The 14,817-nt window shown below is 43.2% G+C and overlaps 1 protein-coding gene across 1 annotated transcript in view; it reads right to left on the bottom strand.

The window, feature by feature from the left end:
- Positions 1–212: 212 nt before the first annotated feature.
- kif25 (kinesin family member 25) overlaps positions 213–14,817 on the bottom strand; it is a 69,186-nt gene continuing 54,581 nt past the window's right edge. Inside the window, exons 8-10 of the mRNA XM_052011212.1 lie at positions 14,606–14,761; positions 6,978–7,121; positions 213–321 (exon numbers count right to left, since the gene is read on the bottom strand). Coding sequence (XP_051867172.1) covers positions 245–321; positions 6,978–7,121; positions 14,606–14,761 — 377 coding nt within the window. The 3' untranslated portion in view covers positions 213–244. The remainder of the gene's footprint in view (positions 322–6,977; positions 7,122–14,605; positions 14,762–14,817) is intronic.

Raw genomic sequence — 14,817 nt, 5'->3', positions numbered from 1 at the left:
ACTTCCCCTCACAGATGTTGCTCGACCTGCTGAGTCCCTCCAGCAGATTGTTTGCTGCTCCAATATTTGGTAGGCTTTTGCCTTGTTTCTTTTGCTGTAGATGGAGGTATTCACCTTACATATTTTTTATTCATAAGACCACTATTAACAGCCAGACTTCATGTATTACATTTCATGGAATCTTGCCTGAACCTGCCCTTTTGGTTTTAGACTTCTAGAGTCTGCAATATTTAATTTTCTTCATTTAATAGATGAGTAAACTGGAAGCACTTCGGCGAGCTCCTTGGGGATTATTTTGTGAAGATCTTCCTCTAGTGTTTTCTGCAAAGCATAAATGAATAATTAGAAGCGAAGAAATCATTAAGAACTAATAATCAAACAACACAAAACAGAACATCATTTAAAACTACTGGAGCAGTTTTATGAGGGTAGTAATTAGCAGTTATAATTCTCTCTAGTCTGTGTTGTGGACCTATGACACATAAAATTCAATAGTTGTCATTTTCAATGTAAACCAAAAACCTGTTTAACAACTTCTAACAGAAATGACTCATTCACAGGATTCTCCTTAATGCTTTCAATGATAAGCAAAGAGCCATATACAGTACATTTATAGCATAGAAGGAGACCATTCAACACCTTGTCCCATGGTTTGCAATGGCAATCCATTCGTGATCCCTCTGCAATCCTTCATCTATTTCCAAGACTTAATTATTCTTCCATTACTCATACAAAACCTCCAAGAAAATCCTTGCCAGTCCTCTTTCCATCTAATCAAATGCATGAATGAGTTCTTTGATTTCAACATGTTAGTGCTCCTGTGCAACCAGGATGCCATTTGGCCCATTGAGTTTCTGCTGGCTCTCAATGCTTTCCCATCAGTCCAATTCCCCCACGTATTTTTCTTGCAACCCATTCTCCCTCATCCACTCCCACCCATCTACACTGAAGGCAACCTATACCACACAATCTACCAACCAGCATGCTTTTGGCATGTAGGAAGGATGCTGTCACAGGGAGAGTGGGTAATGCCCACACAGACAACACCAGAGGTTGGGAATGAACCCAGGTCACTGGAGCTGTGATGCAGCAGCACTATCTGCTGCAGCACTGTGCTGTCTGTTGACCCTTACAAAGTGTCAGGCCCTGATGGCGTACCTGGTTGTGTGCTACAAACCTGTACTGACCAACTGGCTGGAGTGTTACAGACATCTTCAGCCTCTGGTTTCTCTGGTCTAAGGTTCCTACCTGCTTCAAGATGACATCAATTGTACTGGTGCCCAAGAAGAGCAGGTGACCTGCCACAACGATTGCCATCCAGTAATGCTTACACCCAACGTATTGAAGTGCTTTGAGAGGTTGGTTATGACTTGAGTCAACTCCTGCCTCATAAAGGACCTGGACCTGCTTCAATCGCTACACTAGGTCTACAGCAGACACTTTCTCGCTGACTCTCCACTCTGTTCTGGACCACCTGGACAACTGGAACATATACATCAGGCCATTGTTCATTGACTACAGTTCAGCTTTCAGCACCATCATTCCCTCAAAACTTATCGTCAAGCTCCAAGATCTGGACCTCTGTACCTCCCTCTGCAATTGAATTCCTGACTTCCTCACTGGGAGACCACAATCAGTATGGACTGGAAACCTCATCTCCTCCTCATTGACCATCAACACAGACGCACCTCAGGGCTGCGTGCTTATCCCCCTGCTCTACTCTTTCTATACCTATGACTGTGAAGTTAAGCATAGCTCCAACGTCATCTACAAATTCGCTAAGAACTCCCCTGTTGTTGGCAGAATCACAGATGGTGATGAGGAGCTGTACAGGAGTGAGATAGGTCAGCTGGTTGAGTGGTGTCATAACAACAAACTTGTGCTCAACGTCAGCAAGACCAAGGAACTGATTGTGAATGTTCACAGTGTGCATGATGCTTTTTTTAACTCATTGTGATTGTGATGTTCGCAAGTGACGCGAACATCACCAGTCCTCTTTCAAGGGTCTGTTGTGGAAAGGGTGAGCAGTTTCAAGTACCTGTGTGTCAACATCTCGGAGTACCTATCCGGGGCCCAGCACATAGATGCAACCGTGAAGAAGATGTATCAGCTTCTCTACTTTGTTAGTTTAAGGAGATTCATCCTGTCATTAAAGATTCTGACAGACTTCTACAGATGTACAGTGGAAAGCATTCTGACTGGTTGCTCACAGCCTGGTGTGGGAACTCCACTGCACAGGATCACAAGAGGCTACAGAGAGTGGTGGACTCAGCCAGTTCCATCACGGGTACAGTTCTCCCCACCATCGAGGACATCTACAAGAAGGCCACATCCATCGTCAGGGACCCTCTTCTTGATGCTGCCATCAGGCGGGAGGTACTGGAGTCTGAAGACCCACACTTCATAGTTTGACACAGCTCCTTCCTCACTGCTGTCAGGTTCTTGAACTGACCTGAGAACCCCTAACACTACCTCGGACGATATTGCTTTTTCACTCTCTCAATCTTGTACTAGTGATGTTTGTCATGTTTGTAATGTACTGTATTGTTGCTGCAAAAAGCTAATTTTTAAAGCATTTATACCCCATGTATGTACGCCTATGACAACTATAAACTTGAACTTGGTTCAGCTGAGATACGGTGGACTGCCTCAGAATGAAGTAGCCATCTGACCTCTCTGGGTGAAGGCACCATACTTACTTTTCTCACAGTGGATGTAGATGATTGCTTGTGCAGAGACTGACAAACTTTCCTTATTTGGTTTTCTTTTCAAAGAGATTATTATTCAGCTCAGTCATTCATGGAAATTTGTGTTACATAGTCTCTGCTCTTTTCCTACTCTGAAGATCTGTGTGAATGTTCGAGAGGCTGGGGAGTTTCTTGTTCCACAATCATACAAATGGCCATTTGTAATAATCAGCCACAAATATTTATTACATTAGAATAGCACCTGCCAGTTCAATGAAAGTGTTAACTCACTGAAAATATGTTACTAACTAATGACGTTGATACCTTTGGTTTTTCTAGTAACAATTCTCCAGCACAGTGTGCATGATGCTTTTTTAACTCATTGTTTAACAGCAGAAAAATTTTTAGCCCCATATCTTTGCAAATGGAAAACACATTATGATAATACTGACCTCTGCTTATCAATTTTTCACTTGCAATACCCTTGGCATATCTTTATTACTGTTTACTTATTTAGCTCAGAACCACTTGGAGACCATCTATGTAATGTCCATCCTCATTGGTCCATGATTAAACACCAAGATGTTTATGCAGTTTACTTCACTTCTATAAGAAAACACTGGAAGTATGTCAGATAGCATCTGCGGAGAGAGACAAACATTCCAGCTCTTTGATCATTCATCAGAATGGTCAACCACCAATCTCAAACACCAAAAATCCACAGATCTACTGAATATTTCACAATTTTCAGTTCTCCAAGTTTCATATTGCCCTCCAGGCACGGATGGAGGATATTTGGCCTATCAGGTCTATGATGTGTCACATAGCAATTCCATCCTGCCATTTATTTTCCCTGTAATCCATCCTCCCCATCAATTGCCCCCACATTCTAACACTCACCTATACAGAGGCCAAATAATCTACCACCCTTCATGTCTTTGTGGGAGGAAACACATGCGGTCACAGGGGGAGCAAACAAACTCCACGTAGACAGTACCACAGACTGAAACTCCTTGATGATTAGGTTGGGATTCCCGTGTGGAGCTCAGAATGGGATTTGTTCAATTTATTCCTGCCTGAACCATGGAAGAGGCCTTCCTCCTCACCATCATGCTGCCTCTGTCTCCACGTTTCCCTTGCCTTCAATTGAGAAGCCTTGCCACATCCTCTTTACAGCAGTAGGTAGAAAACTGACGCAGCTACCTAAGATGAGCTGGAGCTAAAGAAGTTGAGGGGCTTTACAGGCCTTTTTCTGTGCTGTTTAACTCTATGACTCTCTAAACATGTCTGATTGGCAGAGAGGTTCATTAACCAGAGGTCACGGAATGGTGACTGGCAAAAGGATCAGAAGTGACAGCAGAATGGTTTGGGACTGGAAGGCACTGCCCGGGGAAGTAGTGCAGGCAGATTCCATTGTGGCATTCAAAAGGAAACTGGATGATTAGCTGGAAAGGAAGAACTTCAGGGGCCTTGGGAGATGGTGGTAATGTGGGACTAATGAAATTGCTCTTACATACAGCTGGCAGGACTAAATATGCCTCCTTGTCGACAGTAATCATCCTGTGATTGCCACAAACAGTAGTCAGCCTAAGGGTCGGGAAAGCCAGAAGTAAGTACAGGAAGAGCAAGACACTAATAAAGATAGGGAAGTAGAATATGCAAACAATATGAGGAGACACATAGAAGCAATTTGTGGAAGCTTCCGTTGATAAAAAAGGAAAGTTAAGCACAAGCTAATGCAGGTTCATAAGAACCTAAGTAACAGAAGCAAAAGGAGGCCATTCTGCCCCATGGTCCCTTCTACCTGCTCCCATATTTAACAAGATCCTGACTGATCTTCTACCTCAGCACCATTTTCTTGCACTAACCCCATATCTCTCGATTCTCTTAAAACTTAAAACTCTATTAGTCTCTGTCCTGAATGTACTCAGTGACTGAGCCTCCACAGTCCTTTTGGGGAAATAATTACAAAAGAGTGAAGATGTTTTAGCCATTCAGGAGAGAAATGAGAAGTTTCTTTATTCGGAGGGTGATGAATTTTTGTAATAACCTCCCCAAGAGGGCTGTAGAGGCTCAGTCACTGATTATTTTCAAGGCAATCGATGGAGACACAAGTGACTGCAGGTGTTGGAATCTGGAGCAACATACAAGATGCTGGAGGATCTCAGCGGGTCAGGCAGCATCTGTGGAGGGAAATGGACAGTCGACGTTTTGGGTTGAGACATCAATGCTGCCCTTACCCGTATCTCCTCCACTTCCCGCACGTGTGCACTCACTCTCTCCCTCCACCAACATAGCAGGGACAGGGTTCCCCTTGTCCTCACCTGCCACCCTACGAGCCTCTGCATCCAACTCATCATTCTCCACAACTTCCGCCACCTCCAACAGGATCCCACCACCAGGCACATCTTCCCCTTACACGCCCTCTCTCTGCTTTCCATAGGGACCGCTCTCTCCGCGACTCCCTTATCCACTCGTCCCTCCCAACCGATCACCCCTTTGGCACTTATGCCTGCAACCGCACCAAGTACTACACCTGTTTCTACACCTCCTCCCTCACCACCATTCAGGGCCCCAGACAATCCTTCCAGGTGAGGCAGCACTTCACCTGTAAGTCCAAGGGTGTCATTTACTGCATTCGGTGCTCCTGGTGTGGCCTCCTGTACATTGGTGAGACCCAATGCAGATTGGGTGACCACTTCGTCAAGCACCTTCGCTCTGTCTGCCACAACAGCCAGGACCTCCTGGTGGCCACCCACTTCAATTCCACATCCCACTCCCATATTGACATGTCTATCCATGGCCTTCTCTACTGCCACTTTGAGGCCAGGCGCAGGCTGGAGGAACAACACCTCATATTCCACTTTGGAAGTCTCCAACCTGATGAGCTCAACATCGATTTCTCTAACTTCCGGTAACCCCACACCTTCTTTTTCTGCCCCCCCCCCCCCCCCCCGCCCCCGCCGACTCCTTTGTCTTCCCTTATTCCTATGGCTTCCTTGCCCCGCCTTGATGACCTGCCTATTTCCTCTCCTCCCCTCCCTCATCCTTTATTCCAAGGTCCACTGCCCTCTCCTATAGGATTCCTTCTTCAGCCCTTGGCCTCTTCTACCTATCACCTCTCAGCTTATTACATCTTCTCCCCCTCCCCCACCTACTACCTTCCCCTTCTCACCTGATCTCACCTATCCCCTGCCTGTGCGTACGCTTCCCCCTCCCCCCACCTTCTTATGCCAGCTTCTGCCCTCTTCTTTTCCAGTCCTGATGAAGGGTCTCAGCCCGAGATGTCGACTGTTTATTTCCCTCCATGGATGCCGCCTGACCTGTTGAGTTCCTCCAGCACTTTTAGTGTATTGTAGTAGGTGAGAATGTTCTGTGTGAAAGCGAACACTCGATGTTCTGAATGGCCCCCTCCTCTGCTCTAAGAGCAAGATATGAAGAACTATGGAGGGAAATATTCAGTAGATCTGTGGATTGCTAGTGTTTCAGACTGATGTAAGATCAAAGATCTGGAATGTATTTCTCTTTCCCCAGACAGTATCTAACATGTTTCCAGTGTTCGCTGCTCTTATGAAAGTGAAGCAAAGTACAGTATCTAAATACTTGGTTGCCAGAAGAACAATGAAGGTGGACACTGCACGGATGGTCTCCAAGTTCTAATGGGCCAAGTAGATGATCAGAAGCAAAGATGTGCTAAGGGCACTGCAAGAGAAGAATTGTTATTGCAAGGTTTAGTATTCTCACATTGTGTCTTTCATTAGCAAACAGATGGTGCTAAACATTCTTCTGCTGTTAAACAATGAGCTAAAAAAAGCATCTTGCACACCGTGCTGGAGAATTATTACTTAATGTTGCGTTGCAATAGGGAAACCCAGAGTCACTTTAAATGACTTTAATACTTGCATTAAACTAGTAGCTGCTATTTTAATGTGCTAAATACTTGTGTGTGATTATTACCAGTGGTCATTTGTAGGATCACGAACAAGAAACTTCCCAAACTCTTGAACCCTTACAAAAGTTCTCATTTTGATTTTGTAGCTCAGTCCTTTAGAGCAGGACTACATAACCCAAATTTCCACGAATGACTGAGCTGAATAATTGTTTTTGAAAGAAAACCAAACAAGGCCATTTTGAAGCCACAAGAGTGACTCGAAATGATTTCGACTCGAAATGTTAACCATTTCTTCACTGCTTGACACGCTGAGTTCCTCCAGCAATTTGTTTGATGCTAAGGAAAGTTTGCTGCGACCGTATTTCATACCAATGCAAAACTGAAGAATGTGCATTTACCTTGGCATACTGGAATTTTCTTCCTTGTACGACCCTTCTGTATTTGCTGAGCTCGGTAACCGAATCCCAAAGACTGCAATGATTCTGTGATATATTTCTGTGCGGGCGAGACACACACCATCACCAACAATTTAGCATCACCCCCTAAAGAAGGAGGCACAGCATTAGTTAGAATAAATATTACTCTACTTATTTATGTAATTATGAATAAATTAATCATGGACACTGCTCAGCACATCACGGAAATCAGCTTCCCCTCCACGAACTCTGTCTACACTTCTACTGCCTCGGTAAAGCAGCCAACATAATCAAAGATCCCACCTACCCTGGACATTCTCTCTTCTCCTCCCTCCATAAGATACAAAAGTCTGAAAGCACGTACCACCAGGTTCAAGGATAGCTTCTATCCCGCTGTTGTAAGACTTTTGAATGGTCCCCTAGTATAAGATGGACTCTTGACCTGATAATGTACCTCGTTATGGCCCTGCAGCTTATTGTCTGCCTGCACTGCACTTTCTCTGTAACTGTAACACCTTGTTCTGCATTCTGTTATTGTTTTCCCTTGTACTACCTCAATGCACTGTTGTAAGGAAATGATCTGTATGGATGGCATGCAAAACAAAGTTTTTCACTGTCCCTAGGTACATATGACAATAATAAACCAATTTACCAATTATACTTCTGTACCTATTCCTAATTGATATAACACTTGCCTATCAAATGTTCTTAGTTTTAGTTGCAATTAAAAAAAAACTTATCCCAAGGTAACTAGCTGTCAAATTGAAGCAACCAATATTCAAATCATCTGACACAAATATGGAAAGTCAAATCACTGCAGATGTTGGAAATCTGAAATAACAACAGAAAATTCTGGAAACACTCAGCAGGGCCAGGCAGCATCTGTGGAAATAGAAACATAGTTAATGTTTCAGATCCTTAGCCAGAATTGAAACTGGTGAAAAGGACTATGGTGAGCTGGTCAAGGGAACAGAGGAACGAATACAGGACTGCTTCAAACTGGTGGACTGGGACCTTAATGAAAATGCCACAGTCGGTGCCGACTTCATAAAGAAATGCATGGATGAATGTACACCTCCAACCTGACCACCATCCTGCGACTTGAAGAGCCCTTCCAGGTGAGGCAGAGATTCACGTGCACCTCTTCCAACCTTGTCTATTGCACTTGGTGCTTTCGATGTGGTCTCCTCTACACCGGTGAGACCAAACGCAGACTGGGCGACTGCTCTGTGGACAGAAAGCACTTGTGCTCTGTCCACTAAGCCAGTCTGAGCTCCTGGTTGCAAGACCTCAGCACAAAAATCCAGGCTGATAGTTCAGTGCAGCACCTTGAGAATGCTTCACTGTTGGAGGTGCTGTCTTCCAAGTGAGATGTTAAACTAAGCCTCTGTTGGCTCACTTAGATGGATGTGTAACATCCTTGTCCAATATCACAGAAATTGATTATCTAGTCAATATCATATTGCTATTAGTTGGAATTTGATGCTGTGTTTCCTATATTGCAATAGTGGCTACACTTCTGGTACTTCAATGGATATAAAGCATCTTGGGACAATATTAGGCTGTGGAAGTTCTACATAAGTGTATCCATTTATTCCTCTAATGTTATCAATGTAGTTAACTTACGTGCATTTCATTTATATGTGAAACACTCTACATTCTGATACTGAAACTATGAATTTTATGCAGGCATTTGTCATTTCTTTGTTTGGCGCAGCTTCTAAAATGAAAAAATGTTTCATTAATTCTGAAGGAAATCTCTACAATATGTAACGGAAGTATCCCACACTCACTTCAATGCATCTTCCATAACTGCCTAAAACATCAAGAAATGACAATATCCACAATATTCAGAAAGTAAGGGTCCATTAATACAACACTGAAAGTGTGCCTGATTGTTGGTAGAAATTGGGGAAAATCCTGACATTGACCTTTAGTGACTTATGGTCCTGTTCCCGAAAACCCAACACATTCTAGACACCTTGCTGTTCCTGTTGTTCTTCAAGTTGCACTGCGGTGTGAAATTGATGCTTCTCTTCAAGCTGCTTTAGTACAACTATGCAATGGTGGCCCAGAACATGCAGCAAGCTTTCCTTTATCTCCACTGGTCCCAGTTTGTGCAAGTTGTGACTGAGAGAAGGAGGCATTTTTGAGGTTTCCCATCGAAAAGGAGCAGGTGCCACGTACTTATGGATTTAAAAAATATTTCTGAAACAGTATTCACAACATTTAATTGCGGAACCAGAAGACGAGGTGATTTTTCTGATTCTAGTGCAAGGGCCAATTTTGTGTTTCCAGAAGAGATGATTCCTCCACCCCCCCGCCACACCCTTATAAGTACAAAAGCAGGAGGATGAAAAGGCTACATGAGAAATCTCTCAATTCCAGGAAAGAAAGGCAAGATAGATTTCCAGCTCTATCTTGCTGGCTGAATTCCAAATAGAGGAGCTATTTATGTACTTGTGTCATTGTGGTAACAGTGTGAGCTGTTAGAAGATGACAAAGCTTATTTTTGCAGCATTGCCTGCTGATGTGATTGTGGGAAGGAGTTTGGGCAACCAAAGATAATGCTTGCAACATCAGTCAGTCTGCCATTTTGTTCAGCAAGTGATGTTTTCATTCAGGGCTGGGGAATTTATCACCACCTTCACAGAACTTGGAGATTAGGGGCACATGCATAACATTTCCTCAGAGCAGCTCTCAGAGATCCAGTGAATGGAAATCACAAAAGAGCTGCAGGCACTGGAAGTCTGAATTAAAAACAGAAAATGCTGGAAACACTCAGCAGGTCAGACAGCATCTGTTGAATGAGAAACAGTTAACGTTTCAGATCCTAGAAGCTTCATCAGAATTGGGAAAGACAAAAGACAGGCTAGGTTTAAGTAGCAGAGAAGGTGGGAGACGGAAGGGCAATATCTTTGATAGAGTGAGACCAAATAAGTTAATGTGGGCAATAGAGTAGCAGTCATCTCTTTATCTGTGCAGTGGGACGTGATCAGCAAGCTAATAAAAAATAAACCGAGACAAAATGATTACAGACAAAAAAAACACAAAAATGTGGTCCAAGACATTTACAAGCCTCCATGCTGTTATATTAATAGGAAAAGATTCTTCCCCATCATGTGTAGCTTGTGTGTGACCATTGGCATAAGATGAAGTAGGTCAATTGTTCTTAAATCCTTTAAAAAAATTTGCAGTAGAAAAGTGAATCTCCCACCTCAGAAATGGAAGAAGTATCCTGGCCAATGAGGCAGCTGTACGTCTCCAGTAACATCTCTTCTAGCCCCACTAACCGTTGCAGCCTGTGTGAAGGTAAGTGTGAGGGTAAAAAGATGAGGCATTCAGATAAAGGTTAGAGATAAGTGCTGTATGCTTTATTTTGACCTCACCCTGCAGAAAGAAACTAGTGTAGCAACCACACAATGCAACTTGATGGCAACCAGACTGAGTGCAAAGAAATGTAACACTGGAAAGGTGAAGAGGACGTGGATCTGTGGTAGTTTAGCAAAAAGAAAAGTGGGTATCCTAATTCCCCCTCCTTGGCCCTTCTTTGTAAAACTGTTGCACTTACTCTTCACTTTGTTGAGCAAAATGCCAGTTGGATTCCACAAACACAGAGGGCAAAACTTCTTTCTATAATCATTTTTTTTGTTTATTCCGTCATGGTGTGGACACTACTGTCAACGCTGGCCTGGTATTTATTGCTTGCTTCTGATCTCTGCTGAACAAAGTATGCAGATAAGAATCAACCACATTGTTGAGCCTGCTGCGACACACAGAGCAGATCAGATAAGATGGCAGATTGGCGGCCCAGATACAGACATCAGAACGTAAGAATTAGGAGGAGGGATTACCATCCGGCCCTCTGAACCTGCTCGATTCATCAAGATCATGGCTGAATCTTCTACCTCGGCTCCGTCTTCCTGCACTATCTCACTATTCCTTGACTTTCTTAATACTTAAAATGCTGTCAATCTCTATTTGGAATGAAGTAAATGATTCAGCCTTCAAAACCCTCCAGTGTAGGGAATTCCAAAGACTCACTACCCCCAGGTGAAGAGTTTTCTTCTCACCTCAGTCCTAACTGGCCTGTCAGAGACTGTGACTCCTGGCCCTCGACTCCTCAGCCAAGGGTTCCTGTGTATAGCCTGTCAATCCCTGGATGAATTTTGCAAGCTTCAATGAGGTCACTCTGTCTTCTAAACTCTAGAGAATACGGAATAAAGACACCAAAGAGTACACAATACTCTGGGTGCTGTCTCGCCATTGCCTTACATAACTGCAATCCAACATAGCTAATCGCATGACGTACCTGCATGTTAGCTTTCAATGAACTATGTACAAGGACACCGAGGTCCCTTTGAACATCAGCACTTCCCAAATAGAAAATGCTGGAAACACTCACTCATTTCTGCTCCGTTGATGTATTTTCCTCATGGGTGCCCCTTAGATGTTTTCCTTTATTAACTGTGCTTCCCCTCTATCAGAGTTGACAGAGCCCTTGACCACATCTCATCTATTTCTTGCATCTCTGCTCTCACCACCTTTCCTCCTGCACAGAGAGAGGATAGAGATACCCTGGTCCTCATTTCCCAGCCCACCAGTCTCCGCATTCACAGATATCTATCACATTCTGCTGCCTACAATGAGATTCCACCAGCAGACACATTGACCCCTTTCAGCATTCCAACAGGACCCTTCCCTTTGCCACTCCCAGTCTGTACTCAACCAACAACTCCACTTCTCAAGGCACTTTCCCACATAACTGCAGGAGATGCAACACCCGCCCTTTTACCTCCTCCCTTCCCACCATCCAGAGACCCAAACGTTCTTTTCAGGCGAGATGCACTCATTACCTCCTCCCTTCCAACCTAGCATACTTTATTTGGGTCTCATGATGTAGTCTCCTCTGCATTGGAGAAACCTAGCACAGCTTGGGTGACCATTGCATGGAGTACCTGTGCTCAGTCTGTGGGGATGATCCCGATCTTCCATGTGCCTGTGACTTAATTCTCTGCCCCACTCCCACTCTGGTCGATCTGTCTGTGGCCTCCTGTACTGTTCTAATGAGGCCCAATGTAGGCTTGAGAAAAAACAACCTCATTTTCCATCTGGGCACATTGTAACCTTCAGGACTCAATATCGAATTCAACAATTCAAGGTTTCTCTGTTTGTACCAGAGCCGGCGAGTTCTGCTGTCACATTATCCATCGGTAATATTAACTTGGTTTTGCTCTCTTCATTGACATGGCCTTGATCAACCAGATGGCTTCAACAACTTACGATTACAGTAACGCTAGCCTTAACCTATCGGAGATATTCCACCATCTCCACAACTTAAAACAAACATTTTACTATTCCCCCAATTCTGACAAAGGGTCTTCAAATTAAAAAAAATGAACTTTCAAACTGAAAACGCTGAGAAGATTCACCAGGATATTGCCTGAACTGGAGGTCTTTAGTTATGGGGAGCGATTGGATAGGCTGGGCTTGTTGTAGAGCGAAGAAGGCTGAGAGGTGACCTGACAGACATGCATCAAAGTACAAGAGGCTTAGATAGGGTAGGCAGTCAGAAACATTTTCCTATGGTAGGGATAGTAAATACAAAAGGGCAGAGGCTTAAGGTTTAAGGTGAGAGGAAGGAGCTTTAGAGAAGATCTGTAGGGAAAGTTTCTTTTTACACAGAGTGCCTGATATCTGGAATGCGCTGCCAGAGGAGGTGGTGGAATCAGATACAATCACTATGTTTAAGAGACATTTACATGGGAACTTGAATAGGCAAGGCATAGAATGATATGGACCTAATGTGAGCAAATGAGATTAATGTAAATGGGCAAAAATGTCAGCAATAGCATAGTGGGCCGAAGTTTCTGTGTTGTGAGACCTATGACTATGAAATGTTACTTGAACTTTCCTTTCCACAGATACTATCTGACTTGCTGACCATTTAAAAAATATTCCGTTTTTCTGTTTTGTGTACCAAAGTGAATAACTTCACATTTTTCCAGATTTCATTCTGTGTTCTCACCAGGGTAGTGTAGGTGGGTGGCACAGTGGTGTAGCGGTTAGCCTAACGCTATTACAGTGCCAGCGATCCAGGTTCAATTCCTGCCGCTGTCTGTAAGGAGTTTGTAGGTTCTCCCTGTGTGTCTGCGTGGGTTTCCTCCGAGTGCTCTGGTTTCCTCCCACATTCCAAAGACGTACAGGTTAGGAGCTGTGGGCATGCTATGTTGGCGCCGGAAGCGTGGTGACACTTGCGGGCTGCCCCCAGCACATTCTCAGTAACATAAAAAGATGCATTTCACTGTGTGTTTCGATGTACATGTGACTAATAAATAAATATCTTATCTTATCTTATCACTTAGCTTGTCTATGGCCTCTTTATATCCTCTCCACTACTCACAATCTGGGCAAGTTTTGCATCATCAGACTTGGAAATGTGACATTTAGTTCCCTCAGCCAAATCATTGATATAGGTCATGAATAGGTGGGGCTGAAGCATTAATTATTGTGGTATCCTACTGGTTGCAGCCTATCAACCTGAGAAATGCCCATTTATTCCCACCGTCCAATTACTAGTTCTCAGTCAGCATTGGTACAGTATCCCCCAATCAATGTGTTCTAACTTTGTTGACCAACTTGCTCTGCGGGCCCTTATGAAAACTTTCTGAAAATCTAAATCCACCTCATCTACTGGTTCACCCTTATCTATTCTACCAGTCATATCATCAAAGAACTCCAATAAATAAGTCAAACAAGGTTTCCCTTTCATAAATCCATGCCAACTCTAATCAATCCTGTTATTCTTCAATAGGGACTAGCTTAAATGGGCATCTTGGTTTGCATGAATGAGTTGGGCTGAAGGGCCTGTTTCCATGCTGTATTACTCTATGATTCAACATGTTCTGTTAGTATAGATCTCAGCATTTTCTCTATTCCCAATGTCAGGCGTACAGGTGTGTAGTTTCCTTTTTTCAACTTCCTTCCTTTGTTAAATTTTATGACCCTATTTGCTATCCTCCAATCTGCAGTATGCAATCCAGAATTAACAGAATTTGTGAAGATGATAACCACTCGATTTGTATGATAGTTACCATTAAAAATATTGGCTTTTTTGTTAACATTCTAGATTTGTTTAATTAATCTAATTTGTATTTTCTACCTGCTGTGGTGAGATTCAGACTCATGTTTCTGATCAATAATCCTCAATTCTAGTAATTTTTCCATTACCCTGCTATTCTTTGCAACACATTCTGTCTCAGTTTCTAAGCTACCCAATTAACTCTTAGGCCAATTTCATTCAGCAATCAAATCAAGGTGACCTGGTAGATAATGTATTAATCCACAGATTGAAACAGTGGTGCACAATGCAAGCTCTTCAATGTGCATAACAAATGTAATTTTTAAGCGCTGTATCCCATTCAGAAGGGTTTATGCATTTGAAACATGCTGACAAAATGTAAATTGACAGCAATGTGAAGTCTAGGTGTAGTTTGTAACTGCAGTGTATTGCTGTTGATTTTAGTTGCATGTACAATGAGTATTAGTGCAAGTACCCAATATCAAAACTGTTGATTATTATGAAAGTGTTTTACTGAATATACACGTACCCAAGGAGTCCTGGAGTAGATGAGTCAGCTTGCTGTTTCGATAAGGTATATGCGATCGTTGTTCTGCTAGTGCTCCAAGCACATCAGCCAATGCTGATAAGCTGCGATTTATAAATGAAGTCTCTCTCAAAGCTGCACCAGTCACTCCTGACATACCTTTCAGAAATCAAACCACAGATTGAACATTCTATCTTAGATCAAAACTCAGACTA

The sequence above is a fragment of the Pristis pectinata genome, chromosome 3 (assembly GCF_009764475.1).
Source record: "Pristis pectinata isolate sPriPec2 chromosome 3, sPriPec2.1.pri, whole genome shotgun sequence".
Classification (NCBI taxonomy): Eukaryota; Metazoa; Chordata; class Chondrichthyes; order Rhinopristiformes; family Pristidae; genus Pristis; species Pristis pectinata.
This window is presented reverse-complemented; position numbering and strand designations above follow the sequence as displayed.